Genomic DNA, 27,388 nt, shown 5'->3' with positions numbered 1-27,388 from the left:
GAGCTACGCCGGCATTTAGACTGAGACCCATTCTCCGGCGGACAGTCAGTTCATTTCTAGCTTTCTGGCTGGGTAGTCGTGTGGATCTTCGGATTCTCCAGGTGGGAATCATAAAAGAGACCCATTATCTTGCGTGGAATTCGCTCATTTAAATTCGAGACGAACCATGAAGTGCCTGATAGTGTTTGCGGTGATTGTGGCCCTGTTTGGTGCCTTTGCCGGCTACGGTTACCTGGTGTTCACGGATCTCACAAAGCCGCTGCCCAAACCGGAGTTCAAGGATGACACTTATTGGGGCCCAGGCGATGTCAAGGACTATAAGCCGGACACCAAGCTCTATGAATTCAAACTGAATGTGCCACAGGAGGAGATTGATGATCTTAGCCAGCAGCTGAATCGCACTCTGAAGCTCACCGAACCGCTGGACGGAATTTCCTTTGAGTATGGCTTCAATACCTATGCCTTGGAGCAGTTTGTGGACTACTGGCGGGACAAGTACCTGACCAAGTGGGATGAGCGTCAGGCTTTGTTTAACTCTTTTAAGCAGTACACCACCGAGATTCAGGGGTAAGTTATAGGATGAACTTTATATCTTTAAGAGATTCTTAGTAACATTTTGATTTTCCTTTTAGTCTAAACATCCACTTTATCCATGAGAAGGCCTCGCCGGAGGCCCAGGAGAAGAAGCATGTGTATCCCCTGCTGCTGCTCCATGGCTGGCCGGGATCAGTGAGGGAGTTCTTTGACTTTATCCCCATGCTCACCAAGGAAACCAATATTACGGACTATGCTTTCGAGGTGGTGGCACCTTCTCTGGTGGGCTATGGCTGGTCTGATGTGAGTATAAGCTTAAATTATATATTTATTTAATTATTATAAAATATTAAATCATATTCTCTAACCAGGCCGCCACCCGTCCCGGCTTCAATGCCGCCGAAATGGCCACCGTAATGCGCAACCTTATGCTGCGTTTGGGCCACAAGAAATTCTTCATCCAAGGCGGTGACTGGGGCAGCATTATTGGCAGCAATATCGCCACTCTTTACCCAGAGAATGTCATTGGTTATCACTCCAACATGTGTGTTCTGCACTCTCCCCTGGCCATCCTCAAGGGCATCTATGGCAGCTTCTATCCGGAGAAGTACCTGCCCTCGAGATTCTTTTTTGATCATCATTTCCCCATTTGGGACAAGTGGCTGGAGCTGCTTAAGGAGAGCGGCTACTTCCACATTCAGGCCACCAAGCCGGATACTATTGGAGCTGCCTTGACCTCCAGCCCGGTGGGTCTAGCTTCGTACATCCTAGAGAAGTTCCAGACCTGCACAAATCCTGGTTTGCAGCAGGACTTTGGTGCCATTGTCACGGTCTTTGGTCTGGAGGCGGTGCTAGACAACCTGATGGTTTACTACCTGACCAACTCGGCCACCACAGCGGGGCGTTTCTATCTGGAGAATGTGTCCAAGGCGTACCGGGATCTGCAACTGGACAGGGTTCAGTCACCCGTTCCCATGGGCTGTGCCCGCTTCCGCTATGATCTGCCTTCGGTTACGGACTGGCAGCTGAGGGACAAGTTCCCCAACCTAAAGCACTCCATGTACTTCCAGCAGGGCAGCCACTTTGCTGCTCTGGAGATGCCAGCTATGCTCTATAATGACTTTACCGCCTTTGTGGGCAAGCTGGGTCTGCATGGCGAGCAGCCAAAATAAATTTTTTATATTTTATGTTTTTACTAAAACTGCGAACTTTGTACTTTTGGCTTGGGGAACAAACTGCGCTGGCTATCAGACTCGTAGATTAATTGCAGCTATCGGAATTGCTTGTTTTTGTTTATTTTTGTCCAAAAAAAGAAGTTACTTTTATGGGTAAATAATATTTTTATCGGTTATTATGACAGTATTGTAAACATAAGAACAACAAAGGCGGGGTCGGTAGCCTGAAATTGGCTGAGTTTGTGGTTGATTTAGTGCCAATTCAGTCATAAAATGGTCATCAAAATTGATTATATAATGTTTAATGACTTAGTTTTAAAGAACATTTATTTTTACTACCCTTTTTTATTATTGTATTTATAATTTAAAATATTTAAGTGATTTTAACTGAAGTATACACAGCTTAGATCAGCTGTCTTCAATTCAATTTGAAAACTTTGGCGTGCTGATAATTGAAATTCATAATCATCATTATATTATATCATTCTTGCTTCAATTCACGCTCCTTGTTTATATTTTTACCTGAGGAATATCTATTTATATTCTAAGCGTGAGTTGCAAACATTCAATTTAGGCGTCTGCCAGCTGATAAATGAACAGCATGTTCATGATCATTTTCAATATTATTCAATTTTAAAGCTTCATTCGGTTAAAGCTCCTCAAAAATATACTCTTTTTTCGCTTTATCATGCTCGCATTGCAGTGCAGCTGTGCTTGCCCTCCACATGGCTTCCACAAGCGAGCAAAAAGCTTTCCTTTGCCGGCTTTTTCACAAAATAAAATCATTTGTGTTCGACGATCGTACTGGAACAGCAGCTGCCTTAGAGGAGGAGATCTACTTTACATTATATATATAATATAGAAGTATATAATGGCGAATGTCTGGGTGCGGATCTTGATCGGTGGCCTGGCCATGCTAGCTGCCGTGGGTTACAAAAACTATAAGGATCTTTCGTTGCCCGGCAAGAGGCCCGATCTGGACAACAATGCCTACTGGGGACCCAAGTCCAAAGAGCCCTACAAGGAAAACAAGGCTGTATTGCCCTATGACATCAGTGTGAAGCCAGAGGTGAGTGGGGAAATATTTTTAGAATTAATATTAGGTAGTTATGGGGCCTTACTTTTCTCTAAAAACATGATTATAATATTTTATATATTATTTATTATATAAATTCCCTTCCCCTCAGGTAATTGAAGACCTCAAGGCCCAGCTAAGTCGCCCCTCTAAGGCCCAAGCCCCTCTAGAGGGCGTGGGCTTCCAGTATGGTTTCAATTCCCAGGAACTGGCCAAGGTGGTGAAATACTGGCGTGACACTTATCTGGCCAAGTGGAGCGAGCGAGAGCAGTTCCTCAAGCAGCTAAATCATTACCAGACTGAAATCCAGGGGTAAGCAAATGCTAGAACTCACCTTTTCCATAATTAGTTGAACATATTAACCCCAGATATTAACCTCTCGTCGTTTGTTTTTATTTTGATGTTGAATTTGCAGCTTGAAAATTCACTTTATACATGCCAAGCCCAAAAGCGTTAAGGGCAAAAAGGTGCTGCCCCTGCTCCTGATGCACGGCTGGCCTGGAACTGTCCGGGAATTCTACGATTTTATTCCCCTGCTCACTACACCCAACGATAAGAGTGACTATGTGTTTGAGGTGATTGCACCCAGTCTGCCGGGCTATGGATGGTCTCAGGTAATTATCTCTTACATAAAAGGGTTAATGTCTTGATTGATATATTATGCAGACTTGTATAATGTTTCATCTTAATTTTAAAGTTTGCAAATCAGAAAATTAATATTGCATTTTGAGTGATTAATAGCTTTTATTAATGAAGTTGTTTTACGCTTTGAAAAGTTCCCCTATTTGAGTTTAAGGTTGCCAATAACTTTAAAGCTTTTATTGGCTTGGCAAATTTTTAAAAATCCCTGAAATATCTCTGCTATTTGCCAACAAGCAAGTCAACCCTATTAACATACAAAATATATCTTTCAACTTTGAACTAAATCCCTCTTTGCCTCTTTGCATTTCCAGGGCTCATCAAAAACTGGCTTCGGCGTGGCCCAAGTGGCCGTGGTGATGCGCAACCTGATGGTTCGTCTCGGTTTCCAAAAGTTCCTGGTGCAGGGCGGCGACTGGGGCTCCTTGATTGGCTCCAATCTGGCCGGTCTCTTCCCGGAAAATGTGCTGGGCTATCACTCGAATATGTGCGGCAACAACAGTCCCATGGGCAGCCTGAAGCTAGTGCTGTCCTCCTTCTTCCCCAGCTGGTTTATCGATAGCCAGTATGTGGATTACTACAAGGGATTGGGTCACCTGTGGGCCACCATTACCGAGGAGATGGGCTATGCCCATATCCAGGCCTCCAAGCCGGACACCATTGGCAATGCCTTGATCGATAATCCAGCGGGTCTGGCGGCCTACATCCTGGAAAAGTTCTCCACGTGGACAAACCTGAAGTTTAGGGATCTCCCCGATGGCGGCCTGACCAAGAGATTCACCTATGACCAGCTGTTGGACAATGTGATGATCTACTATGTGACCAACTCCATAACCACCTCGATGCGCCTGTACTCGGAGTCCATGAACAAGGCTCAGTTAGCCCTGGAGGTGGACAGGTTGCCTATACTGGCCAAGACTGGTTGCACTCGCTTTGCCCATGAGATAATCCATGCCCCGGATGCAGTGCTGGCCAACAAGTTCCCCAATCTGGTGCACAGCACCCACCATCCCGACGGCGGACACTTTCCGGCCTTCGAGCTGCCCCAGCAGATGTACGAGGACTTTATTGCCTTTGTTAAGAAGGCCAACTTCTCTTGAAGGGATTTGATGTTATGATTAGTCTTAAGAATTCATTGTAAATTGTCATTTGAGTTGTGAAAATCAAGGTAAAAATCGGCTTGGTGATAAAGCGTTCCTTATCTTTGTGAAAACTGAAAGTTAAAGAGTTTTTCGTTGGGTCTTGGGGGGGAGATAAGTCGAGACAAGAGTGGAGAACCTACCCCTGGTTTTTATTTATTTTCTATATATATGGAAGTATAGATAAATCTGAGCTCTGGAGAGTCTTATGTAACTTTTGAGTGATGGGTTTATAGGGTATACCCTTTGTTATGGGTTTGTATTTATACCTAAAGTGTCTTTTAAAGCCAAAACTATTCTTATAAGCATCTTATTATTTTTAATTCATTCCCCTTTTTAATCAACGAAAAATTAAAAAACATTTATTTATATTCCTTTTCTCCAGATTTGGATTATTTTTTCTGTTTATCCTCAGTCTAAGTCACCCCTTTTCACTCCCAAAACCCCAGGGTATTTCTACCTAAGTGCCCAACCCCAGCTGCGTCGCAAAATAAATCAATAATTCGTGGCCGAGTCTCTCTCTCAGTCAGTGGTTTCTCTGGCCGATCGTAGCCCCGACAAAAGCTTCAAACACCAAAGCTTTTTCTTAGGTAAATAAACAAACAATTAAAGCCGCATCATCCCCGATTTTGCAAGCCTCTTAGGCGTCTCAGTGGAGTCCAAAGTAAGCCCGGCGATAAGCCTTAACTGATCGAGTGTAGGGCGGCCGGTCACTCAAAATCGCTTATCATGGTGAGCGGCGGAATCAAGAGCTGTGCTAGCGGCGATGATAGGTGGGAATCGTCGTCAAATAGAGCAACACAGTCAGTGTGAGTGGAACCGCTGATAGCACAAGATGTCTGGTGTGACGTTCAAAATTCTGGTCCTCATTCTGGCCATTGGCGCTGGACTGGTCTACAAGAATGTGAGCCAACTGTGGGGAGATTTGCCCAAACCAAAGCTGGATCCCCAGCAGTGGTGGGGCGATGATGCAGAGCCCAAGGATTATGCGGCCTATCTGGTCAACTCTTCGGAAGTCATAGGCAACAGGCTCTCTTATCCGGAAAAGGTGAGAGGACACATCAGTGGGTGGAATGATAGATAACTCTCCAGTATTCCTCCAGACCATCCAAGACCTGAAAGATCGCCTTAACCGCACCTTGCGCCTTACACCGCCTCTCGAGGGAGTGGCCTTTGAGTATGGTTTCAACACGGATTACCTCAAGGAAGTCGTGGAATACTGGCGCGATGACTACTTGCCGCGTTGGCGCGAACGCGAGGTGTTCCTGTGGCAGTTCAACCACTTCACCACCGACATTCAGGGGTGAGATAAGAGCCACTTATCATATCCGAAGATAGTAAAGGTAGATGGGCTTGGCCCGGATTTCAGGCTACGCATGCACTTCCTCCACCTGATGGTCTACGACGAGAACAAGGTGGGCAAGCAGCACTATCCGGTGCTGCTGCTCCATGGCTGGCCGGGATCGGTGAGGGAGTTTTACGACATGATCCATCTGCTGCACCAGAGCAACCTGGACAAGAACAACAAGTATATCTTCAATGTGGTGGTGCCCAGTCTGCCGGGCTATGGCTGGTCAGAGGTAAATTATTAAATGATATTGTTAAAGGTTCTTCAAGTAATGCTTCTCTGACCTTGCAGGGCACCCGGCGTAAGGGTCTGGGTCCCGCCCAGATGGCCGTGATAATGAAGAACCTCATGCAGCGCCTGGGCTACGACAAGTTCTTTATCCAGGGTGGAGATTGGGGCAGCATCATAGGCAGCAATATCGCCACCCTTTATCCTGAGAATGTCCTGGGTTATCACTCCAATATGTGCAACAACTTGAGCCCGAAATCCCTAGTTAAGGGCTTCGTGGCCGGTTTCCTGCCCAGCTTATTTGCTCCCTCTGGCTTCGAGGACTTCTTCTTCCCGAAATCCAACGAAATCAAGTACCTGATGGAGGAGAGTGGCTATTTCCACCTTCAAGCCACCAAACCGGATACCGTTGGAGCTGCCCTCACCGACAATCCCGTGGGCCTGGCTGCCTACATTCTGGAGAAGTTCTCCACTTGGACAAATCCCAGTTACCGATCCCTAAAGGATGGAGGTCTCACCAAGCGCTACAAGATGGACGCCCTGCTGGACAACCTGATGATCTACTACCTGACCAACTCGATCACCACTTCGCAGCGTCTCTATGCGGAGCAGTATGCCCAGGAGCAGCGAGACCTGCACCTGGAGCGCGTGCCAACCTCAGTGCCCACGGGATGTGCCCGCTTCAAGAGCGATATTATGCAGTTCCTGGACTTCCAACTGCAGGATAAGTTCACGAACCTGGTGCACAGCACCTATTACAAGCAGGGCGGACACTTTGCTGCATTGGAGGTACCCAAGGTCCTGTACAAGGACTTTATTGACTTTGTGAAGACGGTGGAGCGCAAGTTTAAGATTAAGACTCTGTAGAGAAAAAATAAAACAGAACAACATTTTTTTTTAAATTTAAAATGTAATTTACTTAAGTAAATGAGTTGTCGGTGTGCCGCAGACAGCTTATCTATTTGTTTATATATCTCCCGACGATCTGAACCCCTAGAAAAGCTTCAAACACCAAAGCTTTTCAGGTAAATAAACGATTTCGGAAGCCTCTACGACGTCTCCAAACCCGGCGATAAGCCTTAACTGATCGAAAGTGAGGCAGTCACTCAAAGTCGCTTATCATCGTGAGCGGCGGAATGGAGCGCTGTGCTGGGATGATGTGTGAGAATTGTTGCAACTAAAGCTACAATAAGAGTGGAGCCCAAAGTCGGTGTGTTTGGAACCGCTGATGGCACGAGATGTCGGGTGTTATGCTGGGTCCCACTCAGATGGCTGTTATGATGAGAAGCCTTATGTTGCGCATGGGCTACGACAAGTTCTTTATCCAGGGTGGAGAAGCGGGCAGCAACATGGCCACCTTTTATTCAGAGTGACTTGATGCAGTTTCTGGACTTCCAGCTGCAGGATAAGTACAGGAACCTGGTGCATATCACAAGCAGGCCGGTCACTTTGCTGCCATTGAGGTTCCCAATGTCCTGTACAAGGACTTTATCGAGTTTGCCAAGACGGTGGAAAGAAAGTTGAAGATAAAGAGAGGGTATTTAGAACTCTTAGATCTGTTGATCCTTTTCAAAAATCGCGGCTTTTATGGGATATCGATAACGCAAAGCGATAAAATGTACCTTAAATTATTGATATCCTTAGTATATTTGATTTTTTAATAACTCTAAATTCTTAAAAACTCTAAAATATTATATTTGCAGTATAAATGTAACCGGTTTTATACTATAATGGTTTATTTATTTTACAGACATTTTTTGATTAACTTAATTTCATTGCTAACTTACATTTTGCTATAATTTATTTAAATAATATTAAATATTGGAAAGCATATTATTTCCCATAATTAAAACAAATACTAAGAATGGAGTCATAACTCTAAGGTAAAGGAAAATATACTTAATTATTTTGGTACCTAAATTATGCTTCAGGTACCAAGTACCTGAGTTCCTCCCATCTCTGATCCTGGAAGCATTGCAATCGGGAATCGGCGTTCAGTGCAAAATTCAGAAGGAATAAATAGTTCATCAAAACCAAGAAACCTTTATTTTAAATTGTTAAATCTCGAGTGAGAAGCAGGCTGGCCTTGAAGCTCACATCGTCAGTTATTGCCTATAACTCAAGCTATAAATTTTAAACTAAAATTAGGCAACACAAAAATTGTAAAAGAAAATTCTTGTAAGGAGGAATAACCGTAAAAGGAAGACATTTTTACAAACGAACAAAAACAAAGAAATAATGAGTGATCTGAAGTTAACTGTAGCCTTGACCAGCGTCAACGGAGAGAACATGTCCCGCCACGACATGCTGCAGTGGGTCAACACCATGGTGCAGGGCCAATTTAAGAAGATCGAGGAGCTCTGTTCTGGTGAGGATATACTCATACAATCAAGAGCTTTTCGTCATAACCCTCGATTTCCCACCAGGTGCCGCCTACTGCCAGATGATGGAGATGATCTTCCCCAACTGCATCAACATGAAGCGGGTGAAGATGAGCGCCAAACTGGAGCACGAGTACTTGCACAATTTGAAGCTCTTCCAGAGCGCCTTCAACCGCTTGAAGCTGGACAAGACGGTGCCCATTGATCGCCTCATCAAGGGCAGATTCCAGGATAACTTTGAATTCCTGCAGTGGTTCAAGAAGTTCTTTGACTCGCAAGCACCCAGCTTGGAGAACAAAATGTCCTTGGCCAATGCCCCGGTGATCAAGCCCATCAGGCCGCGTGGTTTCGCCAAGGAGGAGGAAGCTCTCACCAAGCCGGTGCAGGCGGAGCAGGAACACCTAGAAGACGATGATACTCTCAAGGAACTAATTGGCGAAACTCAGACCCTAAGTCTCAGGATTGAAAGTGCCATTGAAAATCGCGATTTGTCCTACCGAAAGTTACTCATGATCGAGAACCTAATTATGGATATGATTAGCAAAAACCAAATGGTGGATCTCTGTGAACGCATCCAGACGGTGATCGTGGCTCCAATGGATGGCCAGGCCAACGGAGAGGATGCAAGCTCGGCAGATGGTGCGGATCCCAATGAGGGAATGTATTAGGGCGTCATTTTTTTTTTGTACACTGTTCCGTTTGTAAATAACTATTTTATTATGTGAAATCGAATGTGAAACTAAAGTACATTAAAAAAAACTAAACAAATTTATTAAATTAAACTTGCTTTTCCGGCTTAACATCTTCGTAAACTACAAATATTTCAATCTTCAAAACAAATAACACAGAACTCAGCTATTGGAATCATTATCCGAGGAGGAGTAGTCCCCCACCAGGCTCTGGGGTTTCGCTTTTGAGGTACTCACTTCCGTTTCCTCTAATTTCTTCCTTCTAATTCCCAAATCCTGCAGCTGGAGATGATTGTTCAGCGCCTTTTGCCGCTTTAAGCCACCAAAAGTAGTCTGAGTTGCTCCCGGCAAGGCTGGACGCATGAGCAGCTCCAGTCGCTGCTCGGATTCCCTTTCCAGAGCCGACTTAGTTTGCAGCTTCATCAGGGCGGCCATTTCACGATCCTCACTGGTCTCGGGTAACAAAGCAATGTCCAAACTGCTCTTGGCCAGCAGCTGACGATCTAAATCCTGCTGGCCCTTGATCTCTAGCTTTTGCTGGCGGAACTCGGCCCGTAGACGGCAATTGGCCACATAGCTGTCATCCCAGACACTCATGTTGCGTTCCACTAACTTCTGCAGAACTGGTTTGGCGTCTGCCGCCGCCTTGGCATCCTTGGCCTGGTGTTCCAGCTTGTACATGGCATCGTCGAAGAGGCGCTTTTGAACCTCCTTGGTTTCCGGCACCACCTGCTCGTTCTGCAGCGGATCCCAGCGGTTCTCCTGCCGCCGGGCCCCCGACAAGATCACATAGTCCAGATTGCCGGGATCCGTTTGTATCTCAAAGTGATTGTCGCACAGATGGCACTTCATCCGAAACTTGAAGACTGGCGTCGTGTAGTACATGCCCACCTTGGTCTTCTCAGCGTTGTAGCGCACTCCCATGCCGATGTGGTTCTTGCAGCCCTCACACCAGATGTTGTAAGGCATCTCGAAGCGGATAATGATAATCCCGAGGTGGATCTTCCGGGCGCGTTCCCGCAGAGCATGGGTGCCCCGGAACTTGTTGAGGCCGCCCTTTTTAGGATCATAGTCCGGCGGATAGTACTTGTTCTGGCCCTTGCGTTCACCCATTTTTGCAGGTGTTTAATTTCGCTATTATTGGAAATCGAGAGAGATGGCTCTTGTTAAGAAATAAATGTAAATAACAACTTTTTATGCCGGAACAGCTGTTCAAAGTGATGGCACTAAATGGTGACTGGGAAAGAAATCGATAACATTTAGGTTTAAGGCATTTCCACTATTCTGCATTTTCTAACTTTGATTTTGCTACGCGAAATGCAAAAAAAAAAAAATCACAGTTGAATTGCGATTAAAATTTAATTACCTATATGTTTTAAAAATCTTGTTTAAAATGTATTTTATAAATTATGAATATAAAATCACTGTTTCTAAGTGTGCTTTTCGATACACTTTCCGATGACAACGTGTGACTTTTTATTCTAAAAACTCCCATCACTATATAATAATAGTTTCTCGTGCGTGCGGGCAGAAATTCTTTGGAACTTTTTGTAACCCTTCTCTGCCACGTAAATTGAATTAGTAGTAGCGCCAGATCCCAACAAGATGATCATCTATACGAACGAGGGCAATCCGCTGGGACTGCAGCTGCTGATGCTGGTCAAGCACGCCAAGCGGCAGGTGCAGGTGCAGCTGGTTAACCTAAATGGTAAGTGAATCTTTCTATGAGAAGTCCCTTGGATTTCCTAGAAGCTGCCCGGTCCAGTGACTCATTTCTGATGCAATAACTGGTTGCTCTTACAGATCCCAAGTACAAGGACCTGCTGGTGCTGCCCACGCTGCAGCTGGACAATGGTCTCTCCCTGTTCTCGCCGGCGGCCATTGCCAAGTATCTGCTCGTGGACGAGGGAAAGCAGCGGGACGAGGTAAGGGCTTCCCAAAAAAGTCTTTGGTGACCCCTGAAGGTTAAACTAATTGTGGTTTGTTTACTTTTTAGTGGCTGGAGTGGTCTGCCACGTTGCTGGCTCCGGCTCTGGCTCACCACATGGCCGTGGGTCACAAGGCGGATGCCAATGCTTTGCCCGTGCTAAATGCCTTGGTGAAGAAGCTGGACGATAGCCTACAGTCATCACCTTTTCTGGCTGGCGACAAACTAACCGCCGCTGACATAGCCGTGTGGTCACTCCTGGCACCTGAAGGTACTCTAAAAGGAGCCCAGAACGTGGATCGTTTGAGGGATTGGTATGGACGCATTAAAGTTCTACCCGAAGTGCAGGAGGTCTTGGCTGAGCAGCCGCTGAAAGACCTCAGCTTCAATGCCCTGCAGCAGTCCAATCGCTATGGCGGCTTGTACCATATTCCTCTCAAGCGTCTCAGCGTGGCAGATGCGGGCAAACTTCTTGTGGATACCACGCCCACTGTGGCGGACACGGTGACTGATGATGAGATCAAAGCAGCACAGGCTGCCTTCACCTACACAGCTCCCAAAGAGATTAAGGAGGAGCGAACAGTGCTGCCCAAGGCTGGGCAACGGAACGTGCTCATCACATCGGCTCTGCCGTATGTCAACAATGTTCCCCATCTGGGCAACATCATTGGTTGTGTTCTGTCCGCGGATATCTTTGCCCGTTACTCCCGTTCCGCTGGCTACAATACTCTGCTGATTTGCGGAACCGATGAGTATGGCACGGCCACGGAGAACAAGGCTTTGGCCGAGAAACTGACGCCGCGCGAGATCTGCGACAAGTACTTTGAGCTGCACAATGGCATCTACCGATGGTTTGGCATTGGCTTTGATTACTTTGGACGCACCACGACCCAGGAGCAAACGGAGTGGGTTTACAAAGGAGATTTTAAAGGGAATATCTTATAAAAGAAACCTTTTCTTTTTCGCAGCATTGTCCAGGAGGCCTTCAAGGATGTCCTCAAGGCCGGCTACATCATCACAGAGAGCGTAGAGCAGCTGCTTTGCCAGAAGTGCGATCGTTTCCTGGCTGATCGGTGGGTTTAATTAGGATTACTTTCTTTTTCCAAGATTTTTAACTCTCACAATCTGTTTCCCCAGCTTTGTGGAGGGCACTTGCCCGCATCCTGGCTGCGGTTACGAGGATGCCCGCGGCGATCAGTGCGACAAGTGTGGCAAGCTGGTTAATGCCACCGAGCTAATCCGTCCTCGCTGCAAGGTGTGCAACAGTGCGCCTGTCCTACGTTCCTCCGATCAGTTGTTTATTGATCTGCCCAAGGCGGAACCCTACCTCAAGGATTGGGTGGACAAATCAGAGGGCGGCTGGACACACAATGCCAAGGTGATCACCCGAGCCTGGCTGAAGGAGGGCCTTAAGCCACGCTGCATAACCCGGGACCTTAAGTGGGGCATTCCTGTCCCTCATCCTGGCTTCGAGAAGAAGGTCTTCTACGTGTGGTTCGATGCTCCCTTCGGCTATGTCTCCATGACCAAGCGTTATACCAAGGAATACCAGCAGTGGTGGCAACCCGTGAAGGGCACCGATGTAGAGCTCTTCCAGTTCATGGCCAAGGACAATGTGCCCTTCCATTCGGTGGTCTGGCCCAGTGTTTTGCTGGCCATCAACAAGGGTCACACCTTGGTCTCCCACATCATGGCCACCGAGTATCTGAATTATGAGGATGGAAAGTTCAGCAAGAGTCGCGGCATTGGTGTCTTTGGCAATGATGCCCAGGAGACGGGCATTCCCGCGGATGTCTGGCGCTTCTACTTGGCCTCGGCCCGTCCCGAGGGTCAGGACTCCAGCTTCAGTTGGAACGATTTGGCGGCGCGCAATAACTCGGAGCTGTTGAATAATCTCGGCAACTTTGTGAACCGCGCTTTGGTCTTCTGCGAGAAGAACTTCAACAGCACGGTGCCGGAGGTGGTGGCCACCCAGGATGATTTGATCCTGCTGGCCCTGGTCAACCGTGAGCTGAGGGGTTATATTAACTCCCTGGAGAAGGCCAAGCTGCGCGATGGCATCCGTCATTTGCTTGCCATTTCCCGCCATGGCAATGGCTACATGCAAACCCAGCAGCCCTGGGTGCTGCTCAAGGGCAGCGCCGACCAAAAGACGAGGGCTGCCACTATCATCGGTCTTTGTGCCAACATTGCCTGCCTGCTGGCCAATCTCCTCTTCCCCTACATGCCAGCCACGGCCAGGACTCTGTTTGGCCAGCTCAATGCCAAGCAGACGCCGCTGAATGCAGAGTGAGTACTTATTTAACTTCCTTTTGAGTTTGTTTTTAATTTTTGCTTACTCCTCAGCAAACCCCTGGCCACTCTGCTGCTTCCCGCTGGTCACAAGATCGGCAAACCTGCTCCCCTATTCGCCAAACTGGAGCAGTCCTTTATCGATGAGCTCAAGAGCAAATACGGCGGAGACCAGGTTGCTGCTGTGCAGAGCCCAGGCAACGCTGCGGAACTGGAAAAAGCTGTACAGGATCAGGCTGATAAGGTGCGTCAGCTAAAGGCCAGCACCAAGGACAAGGCCGTGTGGCAACCGGAAGTTAACAAGCTGCTGGACCTGAAGAAACAGCTAGAAGAGGCTAAGAAGGCAACACCCGCTGCCAGTGCCACTCCAGCTCCCGCTTCCTCGAATGGAAAGCAGTCAGTGCAGGACCTGGAGAAGGCCATCCAGGAGCAAGGCGACAAGGTGCGCAAACTAAAAGGCAGCACAAAAGACAAGGCCGTGTGGCAGCCGGAAGTAAATGTCCTGCTCGAGCTCAAGAAGCAACTGGAGGCGGCCCAGAAGGCAGCCAAGGCAGCTCCTGCCGCTGTTCCCGCTCCTACTCCAGCCCCCGCAGCCACTTCCTCGGTGGATCCTACCCAGGTCAAGGCATTAGAAGACAAAATAGCCCAACAGGGCGAAAAAGTAAGAACCCTGAAGGCTGCCGGCAATGCTGACGTGTGGAAGCCCGAAGTGGCTACCCTCTTAGCCCTGAAGAACGAACTGGCGGCACTGACTGGAGCACCTGCCGCCGGTGGCCAAAACAAAGGCAAGAAGAAGAAGTAGGGCTGGAAAATCGGAGACTTTATAAACACAACACTGGCTGGACATTTTTACCTCATTTCCCTAATCGCGCATTCGATGGAAAACCCAATAGTCACGAACTGACACAGTTCTACACATTTCTTTTTAAGTTATTGCGTTGGCATTTAACAAAATTTGTATTTATTTGAAGTATGGCTAAATATTCAGTTAGTAATTTATTGAGTTTTGTGAAGGAAACATTAAATCCATTGACTTTTCAACGTGAAATTTGAATTTTTAATTGTATAGCCTTGGGGGGTATATATATAACTTCGGTGTTTTTTAAACATGTTTTTACCTACTTTGAGATATATATACTCATCTCTTATATCATATTATTTTAGAATATCGTGTTTAGTTTTAATGGGACGACTATATCAAATAGCTACCATAGAAAATATACAAAAATTTGTTTAAAAAAAAATTTAACATTTCATATTTTCTGTTAAAATTAGTTTTTATCATTTAACTAAAATTGAACAATTTTTTATTTTCAACTGCAAGTATATTTGCAAGGGTATACAAAATTCGGTGAGGCGAAGCTATAATCTTTTCTTGTTAAACGAAGCTATCGTTATCGATAACAAGCCTTAGAGATGGGTCACATAGATTGGTGTTCAAAATACCAGTTAATTTGGATATTTTGGTAAAAAAAATATTTTATTTTAGATAAAATTGTCGAAATTTTAGTTTGGAGTTTGTCCTTTAAATTTTAAGTGTTTATTTTAATGAAATATTTCAATGTGAGTTGTGAAATATTCCCTAGCGTAGTTATCGCTGGCGAAGAAGTCACGGTTATCAATAGCAAGAGTCCATCGCTAGCGAGTTACAGCCAAAAAAAATTTGCCAGATGTAAATTCCACACACAAAAACAAAAGTGCAATATTTATACAATGTAAAATGTGTTAAAATCGCCAGATATTCGCTGTGGTAAGCGGGGGCGAGTTGCAGGTTGCAGGTGGCCGTTATAAAGAGCTAGGAAAGTCTCGAAAAATTCCAAAACAATTGCATTTGTCTGTGTCTGTCTCCGTCACGCGCACCCCCCTCTACCCCGCGCTTCCAGGAGCCTAGGGCAAACAGCAGAATATTCGTCATCAGCTGGTCTCCGTCGCTTATCGCTCTCTCCGTTCCCGTTGCATTTCGTAGAAAGAGAGAGAGAGAGAGTATTCACATATTTACAATTTTCTGCTCCTGCCACGCGCGACGACAAACGTCGCTGACGTTATTTTCTGGGCCGATATTGCAGTTGGAAAGTATAGAACACGAACCACACACACACATCTGGGGTTAATTGCCAGACCCGCTGCCAATTAAGCGGAAGCGCCGTGTGTGAGTGTGTGCTGGGGGAACAAAGAGTGTGTTTCGCAGGTGCTTCACTTGCCACACTTTTCGAATATGCAAGCTTCAACACGACTTCCAAGGGCAACAAGTGTGTTTAACTATCGATTATTTGCAGAGCTCTTCTCCCACCAATTCGCACTCACAAACACACGTAGCTAGAGATCGGAGCCCAGCATGGAGACTTCTGCGGACGCGCTCGTCGAGGAGCAGAAGCTCATGGCGGAGGCCAAGTACCGCACCTACATGACCAACATAGACAAGGCGCTGCGCAATTTCGAGTACTCCAGCGAGTGGGCGGATTTGATATCGGCTTTGGGCAAGCTCAGCAAGGTATGTATATAGCTCCTCTTCGAAGCTGGAGCCAGATGACTCACTACATCTCTACCTTATCTCTCTTCCTGCTTGTGGCCTCAGGCCATATCAAGCAATACGCAGTACCAGGTCATACCACGTCGTCTGAAGATAGCCAAGCGACTGGCCCAGTGTATGCATCCCGCCCTGCCCTCCGGGGTACATCTCAAGGCTTTAGAGACCTATTCGGTGATTTTTAGCAAAACGGGGCCGGAGCGTCTGGCCACGGAGTTTATATACAGGTCAGTGGCCTCCGAAATTCAGAGATAAAGCCAGCCTAATCTCACTTTGGTTTAATTACTCCTTTTAGTGCCGGGCTGTTCCCGCTGCTGGGCTATGCCGCCATGAACGTGAGGCCCGCCTTGCTGGCCATCTACGAGAACTACTTTGTGCCGCTGGGCGATAAGCTGAGGCCTGCCTTGAGCGGCTTCCTCAATGGCGTCCTGCCCGGTTACGACTGTGGCCTGGATCACTTTGAAAGGATTAGCTCTCTTCTGAAGCAAGTGTGCAATGCCGTGAATCCCATGCACTTTTACACGGTGCTATGGGAGTCGGTGGCCAACAATGCGGCCATAAGGCTGCCGGCCATCACCTACCTGCTGGAGCACTTCAATAAGCGTCTGGATATGCAGGAGCAGATCTACATCATGGGCCACAACAGGGAGATTATGATGTCGGCGTTGTGCGCCTGCCTGAATGATTCTTTGATTCTGGTGCAGCGCAACACCTTGGAGTTCCTGCTGCTGGGTTTTCCCATGCACACGGCTTTGCTTGGCGAGGATGATCTGGTGAAACTGGTCACCAATGGGCTGAATACCATCCTGCGAAGGGATATGTCGCTAAACAGGCGACTCTTCAGTTGGTTGCTGGGCAGCGAAGTGGCCAAGAACTCGCCCACCTATGATACCCTTTCACTGGACACCTCGAATGCCCAGGAGGAGGAGCCGGAGTTGGAACCCTACTTTGTGAAGCACTCGCGGCACATTCTAATCCGAGCTTTAATCACCACCCTGCGACTGAGCCTGGATTGCTCACCCATGGACCTGAAACCGTACAGGATTATGCTCTCCCTGCTGGACAAGGCGGAGATAGGCAGTGCCGTTCTAGACTATGTCCTTCATGACATCATGCGCGCCATGTACATCTCCAGCGGTAATGCGGAGGCTTTGAAATCCGCCAACCTGCTGTTTGCCACCTTTGATCCGGCGTACATCTGGAGCTACATGACTAATATGTTTGAAAGAGCCTGCCTGCAGGCCAACTCCTCGAAGGAGAAGTCTCAGGCCACTGAATCCTCTGGAAAATATGCCTGCGAAGTGGGTTCCGGGGATCCCTGTGTCCTGGAAATCTGCCTCCTAACCGAATTCCTTTTGGAAACCGTCTCCCTGGAGATGTACACGGAGACCACTAGGGTGTACCTGCCCAAGGTCTTTCTGGCCATCACCCAGCTGCTCTCCCTCCACATGGATCGCGTGAGCAGCAGCGAGATCACGGCCTCGCTCAAGCTCTGCATGAAGATTGTTTCCAGGGTCCAACCCATGATAACGTAAGCTGGAAAACAAAGACATTACTTGAAACCCTCTCTTATCTCTCTGTATTTCTTTGTAGAAGTCCCATAAAACTGAACAAGCTGATAGAGCAGAATGGTGGTGGTGGTGGCTCCTCGTCGGACGAGAAGATCACCGTGAATTCGGTGAGTCAGAAAGTGGAGGCACCCAGCAGTTCCCTGGAGAAAAGCAAGTCGGACTCGCGGCTAAATCAATTTGCGGAGAACTCGCTCCACGGCACGGATGCCAACAATGATGAGGAGCTCATCCGGCGCTCGGCCTCCAACCAGAGTGTGGGTCGTCACAGTCCCAACAAGAAGAAGGCCAAGTCCATATCCAGGCTGTCTGAGTTGGACAAGGATGTGAGTTACCTTCAAGGCTAAGGGTTCTAGCTTTTCTTTATAATTTTTTTATTTTCAATTATCAACAGATCAGCGCCTCGGATACCCCGCAATCCTCCTCGGATCTGGACACTCCTCGGAGCATTAAAAAGCTCAAGGCCAAGGCCAAGGTGCCCTTTATACGCAGTCCCAAAAAACAGCGACCCAAGGACATTGTTCTGGTCCAGTCCAATACTACAACCGATGACGGCGATGGTCCTAGCTTTGAGGAACCGAAGAGTGCTCCCCCGGATCAATCTCCTCAATTCCAGCTGGACGAGGAAAGTCGGGCCACTCAGCAGCGTGGTTTCTCCATTCTGGAGAAGTGCATCCGCCAGTATGAGATCTTCTTTGAGGTTTACCTGGCCAGAAAGTTACTCCAAATCCAAGCAGAGCCCAAGGAATGCGCGGTGAGGGTTCAAGTGCAGAGAACCACCAGCACCAGTCACACCTCCAATCTGTTCCTGGCCGAGCAAGTTCTAGAGCATGAGTGCGCCGAAAGAGAGTCACAAATCGAACGCTTGTTTAACCTGCTCCGCGTGGACATTGTTCCACGTTCCAAGCAGCTACAGAGGTTGCTGAATCGTTCCCTGCCCCTGCCCGCCAGTGCCAGTGAGCTGAGCAGCGACAGCGAGGCGCAGGAGGACAAGCAACAGAGTCTGCTCATCGATGGACAAACGCAGCGCAGTGTCCAGCAATTGTCTGAGCTACAGCTGAGCTTATCCCTTCGAGGAGCTGTCAAACTGGCGGCTACTTTGCTGGTGGAGATGTCCACGTTCCCCAATTGCAATAAGCACATTGTGCTGGACAGGAATGGTGAGTAATTGGTTAATCATGGCTGTCGTAGTCAAGAGTTTGCTAAGAAACTTGAGGTAAAACCTTAAGTGAGGGTTTCCCTTCCTGGTTTCTATGATTCAGGGGATTACTTTGCCACAGCTTAAAGCTGATTCAGGGCCTTTCCTTAACAGTGTTTAATTTTGTTTTGTTTTTTATTAAAATCCATTTTAGAGCCAGAATTACCCAACTGGCTGAAAGTCCTCTGCTTGGTGGCTTGTTTTGCTCAGAGCGATAAAGAGCTACAGGTGTCGGCTATAACTACGCTTTTTGATTTGATCAGGTGAGTTATATATGCACATATATATCATTCAAAGTTAATCCCTTTCTTTCAGTCTCCTCCGTTCTCAAATCGAGCACACAACCAGCCCCGGGGTCACCTTTGTGGTGATGCTGCCCCTGCTCAAGTTTGGCCATGTCAGCTACATGGAACAACACACTCGCGTCTTCCAGCTGGTGAGCTCCATACTGTGGGATTACCTAGGAGCTGCCGGCATAGATCCAGCCCAGATTGCAGCGCTTCTCCATCAGCTGCACAGTTGCCTGGAGAGTGGCCTGGTGGAGACAGTAATTGGTAATAGGATGCAGGCACAGCATCTTCTGCAGATTCAACCGCCTGTCTTGGGAAGGACAGCCCTGCGCAGTTACCAGATGGAACGCCTAGCGGATGCCCAACTGCTGTGCCCCACGGAATCCACGGAGAGGCTGCGTGAGAGCCAGGCGCGCAGCTTCAAGAAGTTTGAGCTGCTGTGGCACCTAGGCAGAGCCAAGCAGCCAACGAGGGGATTTGAGAAGACCCTCCTCAAGGTGCTGGACACCTTGTCGCTGCCCCATTACATGTCAGAGCGGACGTTTGTGACCAACTGGCTACAGGCTTCGTTGCTGCGTGGAGATCTCGCCCGGGTAACCAAGCCGCTCTACAAGATCCTGCTCTCCGCCAGCTCTAAGCGCGTGGGCATTGTCCACATGCAGCAGTTGTATCGCGAAGCCGAAGCAGAAGTCACGCCTGCCTTTGAGCGCGATGTGTATGCTATTAGCTCGGAGCAGGGCAATGTGAAGTATCATCACATGGAGACCACCAGCGGGGGTAAGAAGAAGAGCCCCATTCGAAACTTTCCCAAGAAGATCTTTGGGGTGACCCTGAGCGGCGGCAAGGCCAACAAGGTTTCTAATTTCGTGAACTACAAGGCCACAGCCTTAGCAGTGGCTAGCAACAGCAGCGAGGTGGCCCAGGATGTCAACACCATAGGGCTGATTATTAATCCCCTGGAGAATGCCAATGATTTTGACGATGAAACGGATCTAGAGGAGCCGCGGATTGAGATACCCCACAAGGAGACACCGCTGGAGCAGAAGCTGGCCTGTGCCATGGACGAGAGCGAGCAGCCCTCGCAGGAGCAGACGCCAGGAGCCCAGCCAGCCGATCAGAGTCTCCACTTTGACCAGGATATCACAGACAACTCGGACAGCAGCGACTTTGAGTCGGACTCGGAGCTGCGCGAGACCAGTCTGGAGAAGGAGGACAGCCTTACGGTGAGCTCGAGTGCCGGAATCAGTGATGATGTCAAGCGCTTTGTCGGGGATTGTGAAAGGGTCACCGAGGCCCTGACCCAGCACGAGAAGATCAAGAGCCGCAAGACCTATCGCCTGACCAGGGAGAAGACGCCCGGTGAGTCCAGTCTCAACTCGCTGGAACCAGAGCAGCAGAGTACTCCTGACCTTCAAGCGGAGGCCTTGCCTGCGGATGAGTATTTCCGGGAGGACAAGAAGCTGGGCAAGCGCAAGAAGCTTTTGATTGCAGGTGAGAAGAAGCGCCTAAGCTGCATTTCCAAGACCTCCACGGACAGCAATCTCAGTGGCTCGCATGTGGAACAGCCAGAGCTTGAAGAGGAATCGGAGGAACCAGAGTCCACCATCAATGTGGAGGATAAGCGAAGGAATCTTAGCTTGGAGACCAGCAAACTCCAGCCGGATATGCAGAAAACCCTGGAGAAGGGCAAGCAAAATGTGGAGATTTTGCGTCAGAATAATGCGGCAGCAGCTGCTGCTGCAGCGGCGGCAGCGGAGGAGCAAACCTCTAGCCTGCGCAGCTCCCTGAAGAGCAGCCACTCCCTCACCGATGCCGCTCACCTGTACCACAACCACTTGCTGTTGTACCTGGCCATCTATGACACCCGCCAGACTTTGTATGCCCTGCAGACGCTACGCAACATTATCTGCTGCGATCGTCGCACTTTTCTCTGCCTCTCCATCACCACTTCCTTCTCCAGCGGCAGCCTGAAGCAGCTTCTAGTGCGCCATCGCAAGAGTATCTCCGGCAAGGGCTTTGATGGCAGCGTGGGCAGCTCGGAATATGCCCAGGCTTATAGGGGATGCATGCAACTGGAGCTAGTGGTCACTCTGTGCCTCTTCTATGCACGTGGTTACTTCCAGAGGGAATCCCTGGATGCCCAGCGGCAACCTCCCACCCTGCAGGACATTGTAAACAACAGGAGGATCCAACTAGAAAGCATTGAACTGCTGACTGTGATCTGCACTGAGCTGATAGAGATAGTCAAGGGCATGGGCACAGGACTGGCCCGTTACATAGCCGACCTGTTAGCCCGCGCCAAGCTCCAGAAGGTTATGCTGCACTGCCTTAATAGCTCTGTGTGCAGCTATGGACGCAGCAGGGCCAACGCCAGCTATGCGGAGCAGGTCCTGAGCTTCAATGATCCGCAGGATGACCAGCTGCATGCCGACTGCTTCCAGCTGCAGCTACTCCGCCTGCTTTTAGCTGTAATCCGGCTGGAGCACGAGGTGCATCAGGTGCGGCAGGAGACACCCCCCACAGGAGGAGAGGATACCGCAGGCAATGCCTCGCCCACCCGCCTCACGGAGGGATCGGCGGCAGCAAATGTCAAGTATCTGCCCAACTGCCTGATCAGCCAGCAGCCCATGTTTTTGGCCGCCGTTTTAGGAGCCCTGCAGCAGGAGCGACTGCGTCATTTGCATCGCAACTGGACGGATCTGGTGACCTCCTCACTGAACTGCTTCTCCTTTGGTTCCCTCACCAACATAGTGATCAGTGTGGTCCACCAGCTGTGCAGCAATTTGGATCGTTTGGCCAAGACGCCACTCCCCCAGCAGCGACACTTTCCGCCGGACTATGTGGTCTCTCAGCTGGAGGCCTTGACTATACTCTGTCACTACTGCCTGCTGGACAACACCCAGCAGACGGCGCTCTCGCACCTGTTCAACCAGGCCTATCCCCAGACCAGCTCCTCGGCGCAGAGCTCCAGCACTGGGCAGTTGCTCAACAGCATTGTTCACTCCTTCCTCTCGGCCAGCGAATCTTCTGGAGCGTCAGTGCCGGCGCCTAGGAATCCCCAGCTTCAGGCGGCGCGTAATGCAGTGCTCTCACATCTACCAAGGATCATGAGCAGCGTGGCTGCCATTTGGGACAGCGAACTGGGACAGCTTAGGCCAGTGCGTCAGCAACTCTTGGAGTTCCTGTCGCCGGTTTCACTGCATCATGGCTGCAATTTCCTGGCCGCCGTGGCCGTCACCTGGCAGCAGCGCGGGGTGGCTGCCAATATGAGTGGATTAAGCATCTCCGAGCAGTTCCAGAGGAACTCCACTTTGCAGGCTTGTCCCGCCCAGCTCTCTCTGGTGTCCCTGGTGTCCAGCATCCGGGTGATGCCCATGGACTCGTTTGTTATGACCCTGCACCAAGTGGTGCGCTCGCCGCCGCCCATCCACCGGCCACCTGCCCAGCTCAGCATTGAGGTAAGCTCGCTGGAGCTTTTCTACTTCTACATGCGTTCTGCCCCGGCTCCCCAGCTGGCCGATGCCTGGAGCTCGCTGCTGGCCCTCATCCGGGATGGCTTGAATCTGACGCCTCCTGCACAGTTTGCTCTGCTGATGCTGCTCAACGAGTTTGTGCAGCGTTGTCCGCAGATGCCCTTCCAGGACAAGAAGGAGGTGAGGGAGCTGCATGACGTTACCTCGCGACTGGTGGACTCGCTGTCCAGTGTGGCTGGCTCCTGCCTGGAACAGACCACCTGGCTGCGTCGTAATCTGGCTGTTAAGGAGGACACTGATGGCCTGGCCAAGGACAACAGCGTGGGTGGCGGTGGACTGCAGCAGTATTCCCTGCAGGCGCAGAGTGTCCTCGCAGCCATACTCTCAAACCTACTGGATGTGGCGTATGGCTCTCAGGAGAAGGACAAGGTGGTCAATATAGTGACCCCGCTGCTGTACAATATAACTCCGTATTTGAAGAATCACACGGCCCGGAATGTGCCCTTCTTCTACGCCTGCTCGGCGCTCTTGGCCAGCCTGAGTGGGTATCAGTACACAAGGAAGGCCTGGCGCAAGGATATGCTGGATCTCCTCCTGGACAATGCCTTCTTCCAGATGCATCTCTCGTGCCTGCCCTTCTGGCGCATGATCATGGACAGTCTGATGACGTACGACAATACCACATTCCGGGAGCTTATGACCCGCGTCTCACTCTCGCAGGCGGGCAGCCTGAACATATTTACATCGCGCGATCAGGAGTACGAGCAGCGGGCCATGCTGCTCAAGCGTCTGGCGTTTGTTATCTACTGCAGCGAGTTTGATCAGCACAACAAGTACATGCCGGATATTCAGGGTGAGTCTCGGGGGGGATTAGGGGTTTTCAAGGGAGAGAGAATGAGTAATCTGAGAGGTTTCTATATTTATATTTAGCGATTTGAATTCTGTTTAACATGTAATATATAAATATATTTGTTATACTGTATTTATTTGCGATAAGAAGCATTCATTCAGGAAGTACCCAAAATTCGTAGAATTCTAAAAGCTTTAGCTGCTACACACAAATGTTTTTCATTCAGTAGAACCTTTGGGGATTTGAAAGCTATAACTCCATCTGTTTCCCCACAGAGCAACTGGCCAACAGTTTACGACTGGTTCCTATGGGTCCCTCCGTTCAGGCTGCCGTTTTCCTTTGCTTCCGTGTACTCCTGCTGCGCATGTCGCCCGACCATGTCACCTCGCTGTGGCCCATCATCATTGCCGAAATGGTGCAGGTGTTCCTGCAAATGGAACAGGAACTCAAGTCGGAGAGCGAGGAGAGAAAGTGAGTCCTAAATTATACATATATAAAAAGTTTGATCTCTAAAATCTGTACATTTTTGCAGTCAACAAATGCGCATGCCCTCGGGCATTGATGTCTCCTGGTCCTCCGCCTCGACAGCCAGCAATGGCTACAGCTCCCAGACGCCCATGCAGCACTGGCGCTCGGTACAGCTGGAGGCTTGCAAGCTTTTAGAACTGGGATGCGTTTTGCCGGCCACCAAATTGCCGCATTTCCAGATGTATCGCTGGGCCTTTGTGGGCACCGAGTTTGATGTGCACGAGGAGGAGGTGAGACTGCCCAATGGCAGTCTGGAGAATCTGGCCATGCTGCCCAGTGCTCTCTATGTGCCGCATGTAAGGCGGTTGGTGAGACTGATGGACATGAAGTACACGACTCAGTCGCCGGTAAGTAGATCTACCAGCTGCTTTACATTCTATCGATTAATCTCTTGTCATTTCCCTTAGCTCTTGCAACGTCCTAGCAACCGCCATCTGATGTTGCACTTCCAGCAACTGCAATCCCTGCAGGAGCTGTACGCCTTCTTCTCCACATTGGGCTTCAACTGCCCGCAGCCCCGGAACTTTGCCGACACGGAACAGGATGTGGCCAATTGCCTGCAGGAGATCGAAGAGGTGCTGGCCAATGACTTCCTGGAGAAGCTGCCCAGCATTACCACGCCCAGATGAAAGCCGGTTGCCGTCCAACGGCCGCCCACGCAGTCGCAGATCCAAGCAAATGGATCCCAATTCGAGCTCAAGTTGAATCTGAATCTGGGCATGGAATCTGCCTTGGAGGCGGGCCAGCAGCAGCCATCACGCATCCTGGCCGCTGTGCAGGCCAAGCTGAGTAGCCAAAATGCCGAGACGAGCTTTATGCAGCAGACGCAACAACAAAGCACCAACAATAATAAGAAGACCAACTTTCCATTTTATGTGTAAGAAGGATATGGAGCTGGATGCCGATAGTATGATAGCTAGCTATATAGATAGAAATGTCCGTAGTGTGATCGATCGTTTTAACTGTTGTGTGTTTTGAGGAGGACTAGCGCCCTGTCATTGTATATGTATAACTATAATATAACCATAACCCATGTATCTAACTGTTGATAGTTGCGGATGTTCCGGATGTGAATAAGAAGAGAGACTAAACTGCAATCAAAATACAAGAGCGTATTATTTATTGCCAAACTTAAGTTAAGTTTTAACGAGTCTAAACCACATTCGTGGTTCGGGGACTGCTCGACTCGCGGTTCTTCAGCTGGACGTAGTGTGAGTATATAAGGCGGGCGCAGAATGCAACAATTACTACAAGAAAAAGGAAAGATTAATTCTGGAAAACAGTACATTACAAAATAACTATTTAAACTCACGAATCGATATTATGTACACCAATAGGGCCCCGAAAATATTATTGAAACCGGTGGCCTCACGATAGCCTCCATAGTGGAAGATCACACCGAAAATGGCAAAGGGAAAGCCAATGGCTTCAATCAGGGCAAAGATAAGCCAGCCCAGGAGCAGCACACGCTTTTCCTGGAAGATGATTAAGAAGGTAACAGGAAACACAGTGGTGAATCAGTAAGGGTTATTTGGTGAGGCGGGTGTGTGAACTCACCTTGAGGGTGCCGATCAACAGCAACACATTGGCGATCACGGCAATGGCAAAGCCAACAAAGTTTACAACTGCAACGAGGGGGAAATATGGTTATTTGTTAATGTACACTATAAGCTTTTTTATTTATAAAATTTTATAAATTTAAAAAAAATATAAAATTATAAGTTTAGATATTTAAAGATTTTTATTAAGGTAAGTATAACAAAAAACAAACATGATCTTGAACATTTCTGGGATTAAAAATTATTTTTCGTATTCAATTTTATAAATTTTATATTTATTAATAATTAATTAATTATTTATTTAATTTATGTTTGTATTTTAGATTGTAGAAATTAAATTTCACCAATATTTGATTTCCTTAAATGGATATTTATCCATATAAAAACAAACATGATCTATAAATTAAATTTATTAAATTTACATTTTTGTATAAGTTGTTATCAGTTAAAAAAACTTTATATTTTTTTAATAAGTAATTAATTATTTATTTAATTTTTTTTTTTTGTATTTTAGATTGTAAAAATTCAATTTCACCAATATTTGATTTCCTGAAATGGATATTTATTCATATTTTTATATAAAATTTTTTTGGAAAAATCAAAGTTTAAAAATTTCATAACTCAGTCAAAAAAGCATTAAATTCAATTCGGAAAGCTTTTCTATGCTAGTTTTTTCTAGGTTAACAAATCTGCATATAAAATTTAAAATTATAGAAAATCAAAATTTTGGTCGATTTTTGAGAATTTTAACGATGTAACCCCTTATAACATTTAGTGAAAAAAAAAATAAATTTTTTTTTCTTCAGACATGCCTAGAAAGATTCGCCTGTCAAGGCTGATCAAGATTATATATACTTTATAGGGTCGGAAATGACTCCTTCAATGCTTTACGACAACTTCAGACTACGATTATAATACCCTTAAAGGGTATAGATATGTATCCTCGTTATTTAGCTCTCATCAAAATTACTTTAGTTTCCAATTTCTGTCTTTAAATTATCAAGATTTTGTTGTTAAAATTATCCAAGTATCAAATATCAAAAGCAAAAATCCAACCAAATATGATCTTGAACTTTTGCATGTGTGTGCACATTTTTGAAATGAAAACATCAGCTTGCATCTGTCACCGATGTCGTCATCGATCCAAAAAAATGAAACGTGTTTTCTTTTTTTTTTTGTGTGTTGTTTTGTCTCCATGGATTAGCTCATGGTTTTAATTTATACGCCGTGGCCGTGGTCGCGTATGTATTCTAATGCTCTGAAACAATGGCCCGGAGGAGGAATAAACAAATGTAGCCACGCCTTGAAATTTCTCCTACCCGTTGGAGCGAAGAGCACGCTGAATGTCACGGATATCAGCGAATATATGGCTATGCCCAGGCACCAGCTTCTGAGCTCCGTTTGGCACGGGCCCTGGTCCACGATCAGATCGATTTTCATCTTTGGGAATATACGGTGGTTAAGTTTTCACTAAAAGTAACCGAAAACGGCGAAACCGGTTTTGGGGGCAAGTTGGAGCACGGAAAAGCGACCAAGCACGGCGAGAAGCGAATAACAACTGAATTCCATTTTACACATTCTTGGGGAAGCAACAGTTTGGTTAGACTAGACAACAAAACAGGGTTTTTTTTTTTGTTTAAAGACAGCAAGTAATTAGAAATTATATTTAAATTTTATAGCCTATTTTTATACCCTTGCAGGGTATTATAATTTCAGTCAGATCTAGCCATGTCCGTCTGTCCGTCTGTCTGTCTGTCTGTTTCTACGCAAACTAGTCCCTCAGTTTAAAAGCTATCTGAATGAAACTTTGCATATAGTCTTCTATATGCTCTCACTGCTATATATGTCGGAACGGGCCGGATCGGACGACTATATCATATAGCTGCCATACAAATGTTCGATAAATTTTTAGAAAAAAAATTATAACTTAGCTGTTTTTCAACATATGTGCACTATTTTTTACATATG

At 47.6% G+C, this 27,388-nt stretch overlaps 8 protein-coding genes across 8 annotated transcripts; 6 read left to right on the top strand and 2 right to left on the bottom strand.

Moving 5' to 3' along the window:
- Positions 1-41: 41 nt before the first annotated feature.
- Positions 42-1,735, top strand: Jheh3 (Juvenile hormone epoxide hydrolase 3). The gene is made up of 3 exons (XM_017178095.2): positions 42-567; positions 633-837; positions 906-1,735. The coding sequence occupies exons 1-3, from the start codon at positions 167-169 to the stop codon at positions 1,704-1,706; spliced, it is 1,407 nt and encodes a 468-aa protein (XP_017033584.1). The 5' UTR covers positions 42-166; the 3' UTR covers positions 1,707-1,735.
- A 773-nt stretch (positions 1,736-2,508) lies between these two features.
- Positions 2,509-4,642, top strand: Jheh2 (Juvenile hormone epoxide hydrolase 2). Its single transcript, XM_017178078.1, has 4 exons — positions 2,509-2,778; positions 2,897-3,096; positions 3,200-3,398; positions 3,738-4,642. The coding sequence occupies exons 1-4, from the start codon at positions 2,581-2,583 to the stop codon at positions 4,521-4,523; spliced, it is 1,383 nt and encodes a 460-aa protein (XP_017033567.1). The 5' UTR covers positions 2,509-2,580; the 3' UTR covers positions 4,524-4,642.
- A 692-nt stretch (positions 4,643-5,334) lies between these two features.
- Jheh1 (Juvenile hormone epoxide hydrolase 1) lies at positions 5,335-7,047 on the top strand. Its single transcript, XM_017178093.3, has 4 exons — positions 5,335-5,610; positions 5,666-5,865; positions 5,932-6,142; positions 6,202-7,047. The coding sequence occupies exons 1-4, from the start codon at positions 5,398-5,400 to the stop codon at positions 7,003-7,005; spliced, it is 1,428 nt and encodes a 475-aa protein (XP_017033582.1). The 5' UTR covers positions 5,335-5,397; the 3' UTR covers positions 7,006-7,047.
- Positions 7,048-8,130: 1,083 nt separating this feature from the next.
- LOC108082600 (microtubule-associated protein RP/EB family member 2) lies at positions 8,131-9,301 on the top strand. Its single transcript, XM_017178073.3, has 2 exons — positions 8,131-8,506; positions 8,565-9,301. Exons 1-2 carry the CDS (start codon positions 8,377-8,379, stop codon positions 9,185-9,187), a joined length of 753 nt encoding a protein of 250 aa, XP_017033562.1. The 5' UTR covers positions 8,131-8,376; the 3' UTR covers positions 9,188-9,301.
- LOC108082599 (coiled-coil domain-containing protein 130 homolog) lies at positions 9,265-10,443 on the bottom strand. The gene has a single exon (XM_017178072.3). It carries the CDS (start codon positions 10,319-10,321, stop codon positions 9,371-9,373), a length of 951 nt encoding a protein of 316 aa, XP_017033561.1. The 5' UTR covers positions 10,322-10,443; the 3' UTR covers positions 9,265-9,370.
- Positions 10,444-10,698: 255 nt separating this feature from the next.
- On the top strand, positions 10,699-14,475 carry MetRS (methionyl-tRNA synthetase 1). Its single transcript, XM_017178030.3, has 6 exons — positions 10,699-10,916; positions 11,012-11,133; positions 11,205-12,040; positions 12,104-12,208; positions 12,273-13,424; positions 13,482-14,475. Exons 1-6 carry the CDS (start codon positions 10,814-10,816, stop codon positions 14,227-14,229), a joined length of 3,066 nt encoding a protein of 1,021 aa, XP_017033519.1. The 5' UTR covers positions 10,699-10,813; the 3' UTR covers positions 14,230-14,475.
- A 544-nt stretch (positions 14,476-15,019) lies between these two features.
- LOC108082469 (protein DOP1 homolog) lies at positions 15,020-24,969 on the top strand. Its single transcript, XM_017177860.2, has 11 exons — positions 15,020-15,177; positions 15,704-15,918; positions 16,003-16,181; positions 16,250-17,485; positions 17,548-17,848; positions 17,917-18,682; positions 18,875-18,983; positions 19,036-23,336; positions 23,609-23,804; positions 23,866-24,208; positions 24,269-24,969. The coding sequence occupies exons 2-11, from the start codon at positions 15,763-15,765 to the stop codon at positions 24,488-24,490; spliced, it is 7,809 nt and encodes a 2,602-aa protein (XP_017033349.1). The 5' UTR covers positions 15,020-15,177; positions 15,704-15,762; the 3' UTR covers positions 24,491-24,969.
- Positions 24,954-26,965, bottom strand: LOC108082470 (uncharacterized). The gene is made up of 4 exons (XM_017177861.2): positions 26,740-26,965; positions 25,419-25,486; positions 25,174-25,336; positions 24,954-25,108 (listed from the first exon to the last, which is right to left on the bottom strand). Exons 1-4 carry the CDS (start codon positions 26,858-26,860, stop codon positions 25,014-25,016), a joined length of 447 nt encoding a protein of 148 aa, XP_017033350.1. The 5' UTR covers positions 26,861-26,965; the 3' UTR covers positions 24,954-25,013.
- Between the last annotated feature and the right edge of the window lie 423 nt (positions 26,966-27,388).

This window comes from Drosophila kikkawai, chromosome 2R (genome assembly GCF_030179895.1).
Source record: "Drosophila kikkawai strain 14028-0561.14 chromosome 2R, DkikHiC1v2, whole genome shotgun sequence".
NCBI classification, from domain to species: domain Eukaryota; kingdom Metazoa; phylum Arthropoda; class Insecta; order Diptera; family Drosophilidae; genus Drosophila; species Drosophila kikkawai.
This window is presented reverse-complemented; position numbering and strand designations above follow the sequence as displayed.

What these genes read in the sequence shown, in the direction of transcription:
- Jheh3 (XM_017178095.2), top strand. Translation starts at nt 167, where the DNA reads ATGAAGTGCCTGATAGTGTTTGCGGTGATTGTGGCCCTGTTTGGTGCC. An exon ending in TACACCACCGAGATTCAGGG is followed by an intron (nt 568 to 632) that starts GTAAGTTATAGG and finishes TTTTCCTTTTAG; the next exon opens with TCTAAACATCCACTTTATCC. An exon ending in TGGGCTATGGCTGGTCTGAT is followed by an intron (nt 838 to 905) that starts GTGAGTATAAGC and finishes TTCTCTAACCAG; the next exon opens with GCCGCCACCCGTCCCGGCTT.
- LOC108082469 (XM_017177860.2), top strand. Translation starts at nt 15,763, where the DNA reads ATGGAGACTTCTGCGGACGCGCTCGTCGAGGAGCAGAAGCTCATGGCG. An exon ending in CTTTGGGCAAGCTCAGCAAG is followed by an intron (nt 15,919 to 16,002) that starts GTATGTATATAG and finishes TTGTGGCCTCAG; the next exon opens with GCCATATCAAGCAATACGCA. An exon ending in GTACATGCCGGATATTCAGG is followed by an intron (nt 23,337 to 23,608) that starts GTGAGTCTCGGG and finishes GTTTCCCCACAG; the next exon opens with AGCAACTGGCCAACAGTTTA.
- Jheh2 (XM_017178078.1), top strand. Translation starts at nt 2,581, where the DNA reads ATGGCGAATGTCTGGGTGCGGATCTTGATCGGTGGCCTGGCCATGCTA. An exon ending in TACCAGACTGAAATCCAGGG is followed by an intron (nt 3,097 to 3,199) that starts GTAAGCAAATGC and finishes TTGAATTTGCAG; the next exon opens with CTTGAAAATTCACTTTATAC. An exon ending in CGGGCTATGGATGGTCTCAG is followed by an intron (nt 3,399 to 3,737) that starts GTAATTATCTCT and finishes TTGCATTTCCAG; the next exon opens with GGCTCATCAAAAACTGGCTT.
- LOC108082599 (XM_017178072.3), bottom strand. Translation starts at nt 10,321, where the DNA reads ATGGGTGAACGCAAGGGCCAGAACAAGTACTATCCGCCGGACTATGAT.
- MetRS (XM_017178030.3), top strand. Translation starts at nt 10,814, where the DNA reads ATGATCATCTATACGAACGAGGGCAATCCGCTGGGACTGCAGCTGCTG. An exon ending in GCAGCTGGTTAACCTAAATG is followed by an intron (nt 10,917 to 11,011) that starts GTAAGTGAATCT and finishes TTGCTCTTACAG; the next exon opens with ATCCCAAGTACAAGGACCTG. An exon ending in AGGGAAAGCAGCGGGACGAG is followed by an intron (nt 11,134 to 11,204) that starts GTAAGGGCTTCC and finishes TTTACTTTTTAG; the next exon opens with TGGCTGGAGTGGTCTGCCAC.
- Jheh1 (XM_017178093.3), top strand. Translation starts at nt 5,398, where the DNA reads ATGTCTGGTGTGACGTTCAAAATTCTGGTCCTCATTCTGGCCATTGGC. An exon ending in GGCTCTCTTATCCGGAAAAG is followed by an intron (nt 5,611 to 5,665) that starts GTGAGAGGACAC and finishes GTATTCCTCCAG; the next exon opens with ACCATCCAAGACCTGAAAGA. An exon ending in TTCACCACCGACATTCAGGG is followed by an intron (nt 5,866 to 5,931) that starts GTGAGATAAGAG and finishes CCCGGATTTCAG; the next exon opens with GCTACGCATGCACTTCCTCC.
- LOC108082600 (XM_017178073.3), top strand. Translation starts at nt 8,377, where the DNA reads ATGAGTGATCTGAAGTTAACTGTAGCCTTGACCAGCGTCAACGGAGAG. An exon ending in GATCGAGGAGCTCTGTTCTG is followed by an intron (nt 8,507 to 8,564) that starts GTGAGGATATAC and finishes ATTTCCCACCAG; the next exon opens with GTGCCGCCTACTGCCAGATG.
- LOC108082470 (XM_017177861.2), bottom strand. Translation starts at nt 26,860, where the DNA reads ATGAAAATCGATCTGATCGTGGACCAGGGCCCGTGCCAAACGGAGCTC. An exon ending in CGTGCTCTTCGCTCCAACGG is followed by an intron (nt 25,487 to 26,739) that starts GTAGGAGAAATT and finishes CCCTCGTTGCAG; the next exon opens with TTGTAAACTTTGTTGGCTTT. An exon ending in TGTTGATCGGCACCCTCAAG is followed by an intron (nt 25,337 to 25,418) that starts GTGAGTTCACAC and finishes ATCATCTTCCAG; the next exon opens with GAAAAGCGTGTGCTGCTCCT.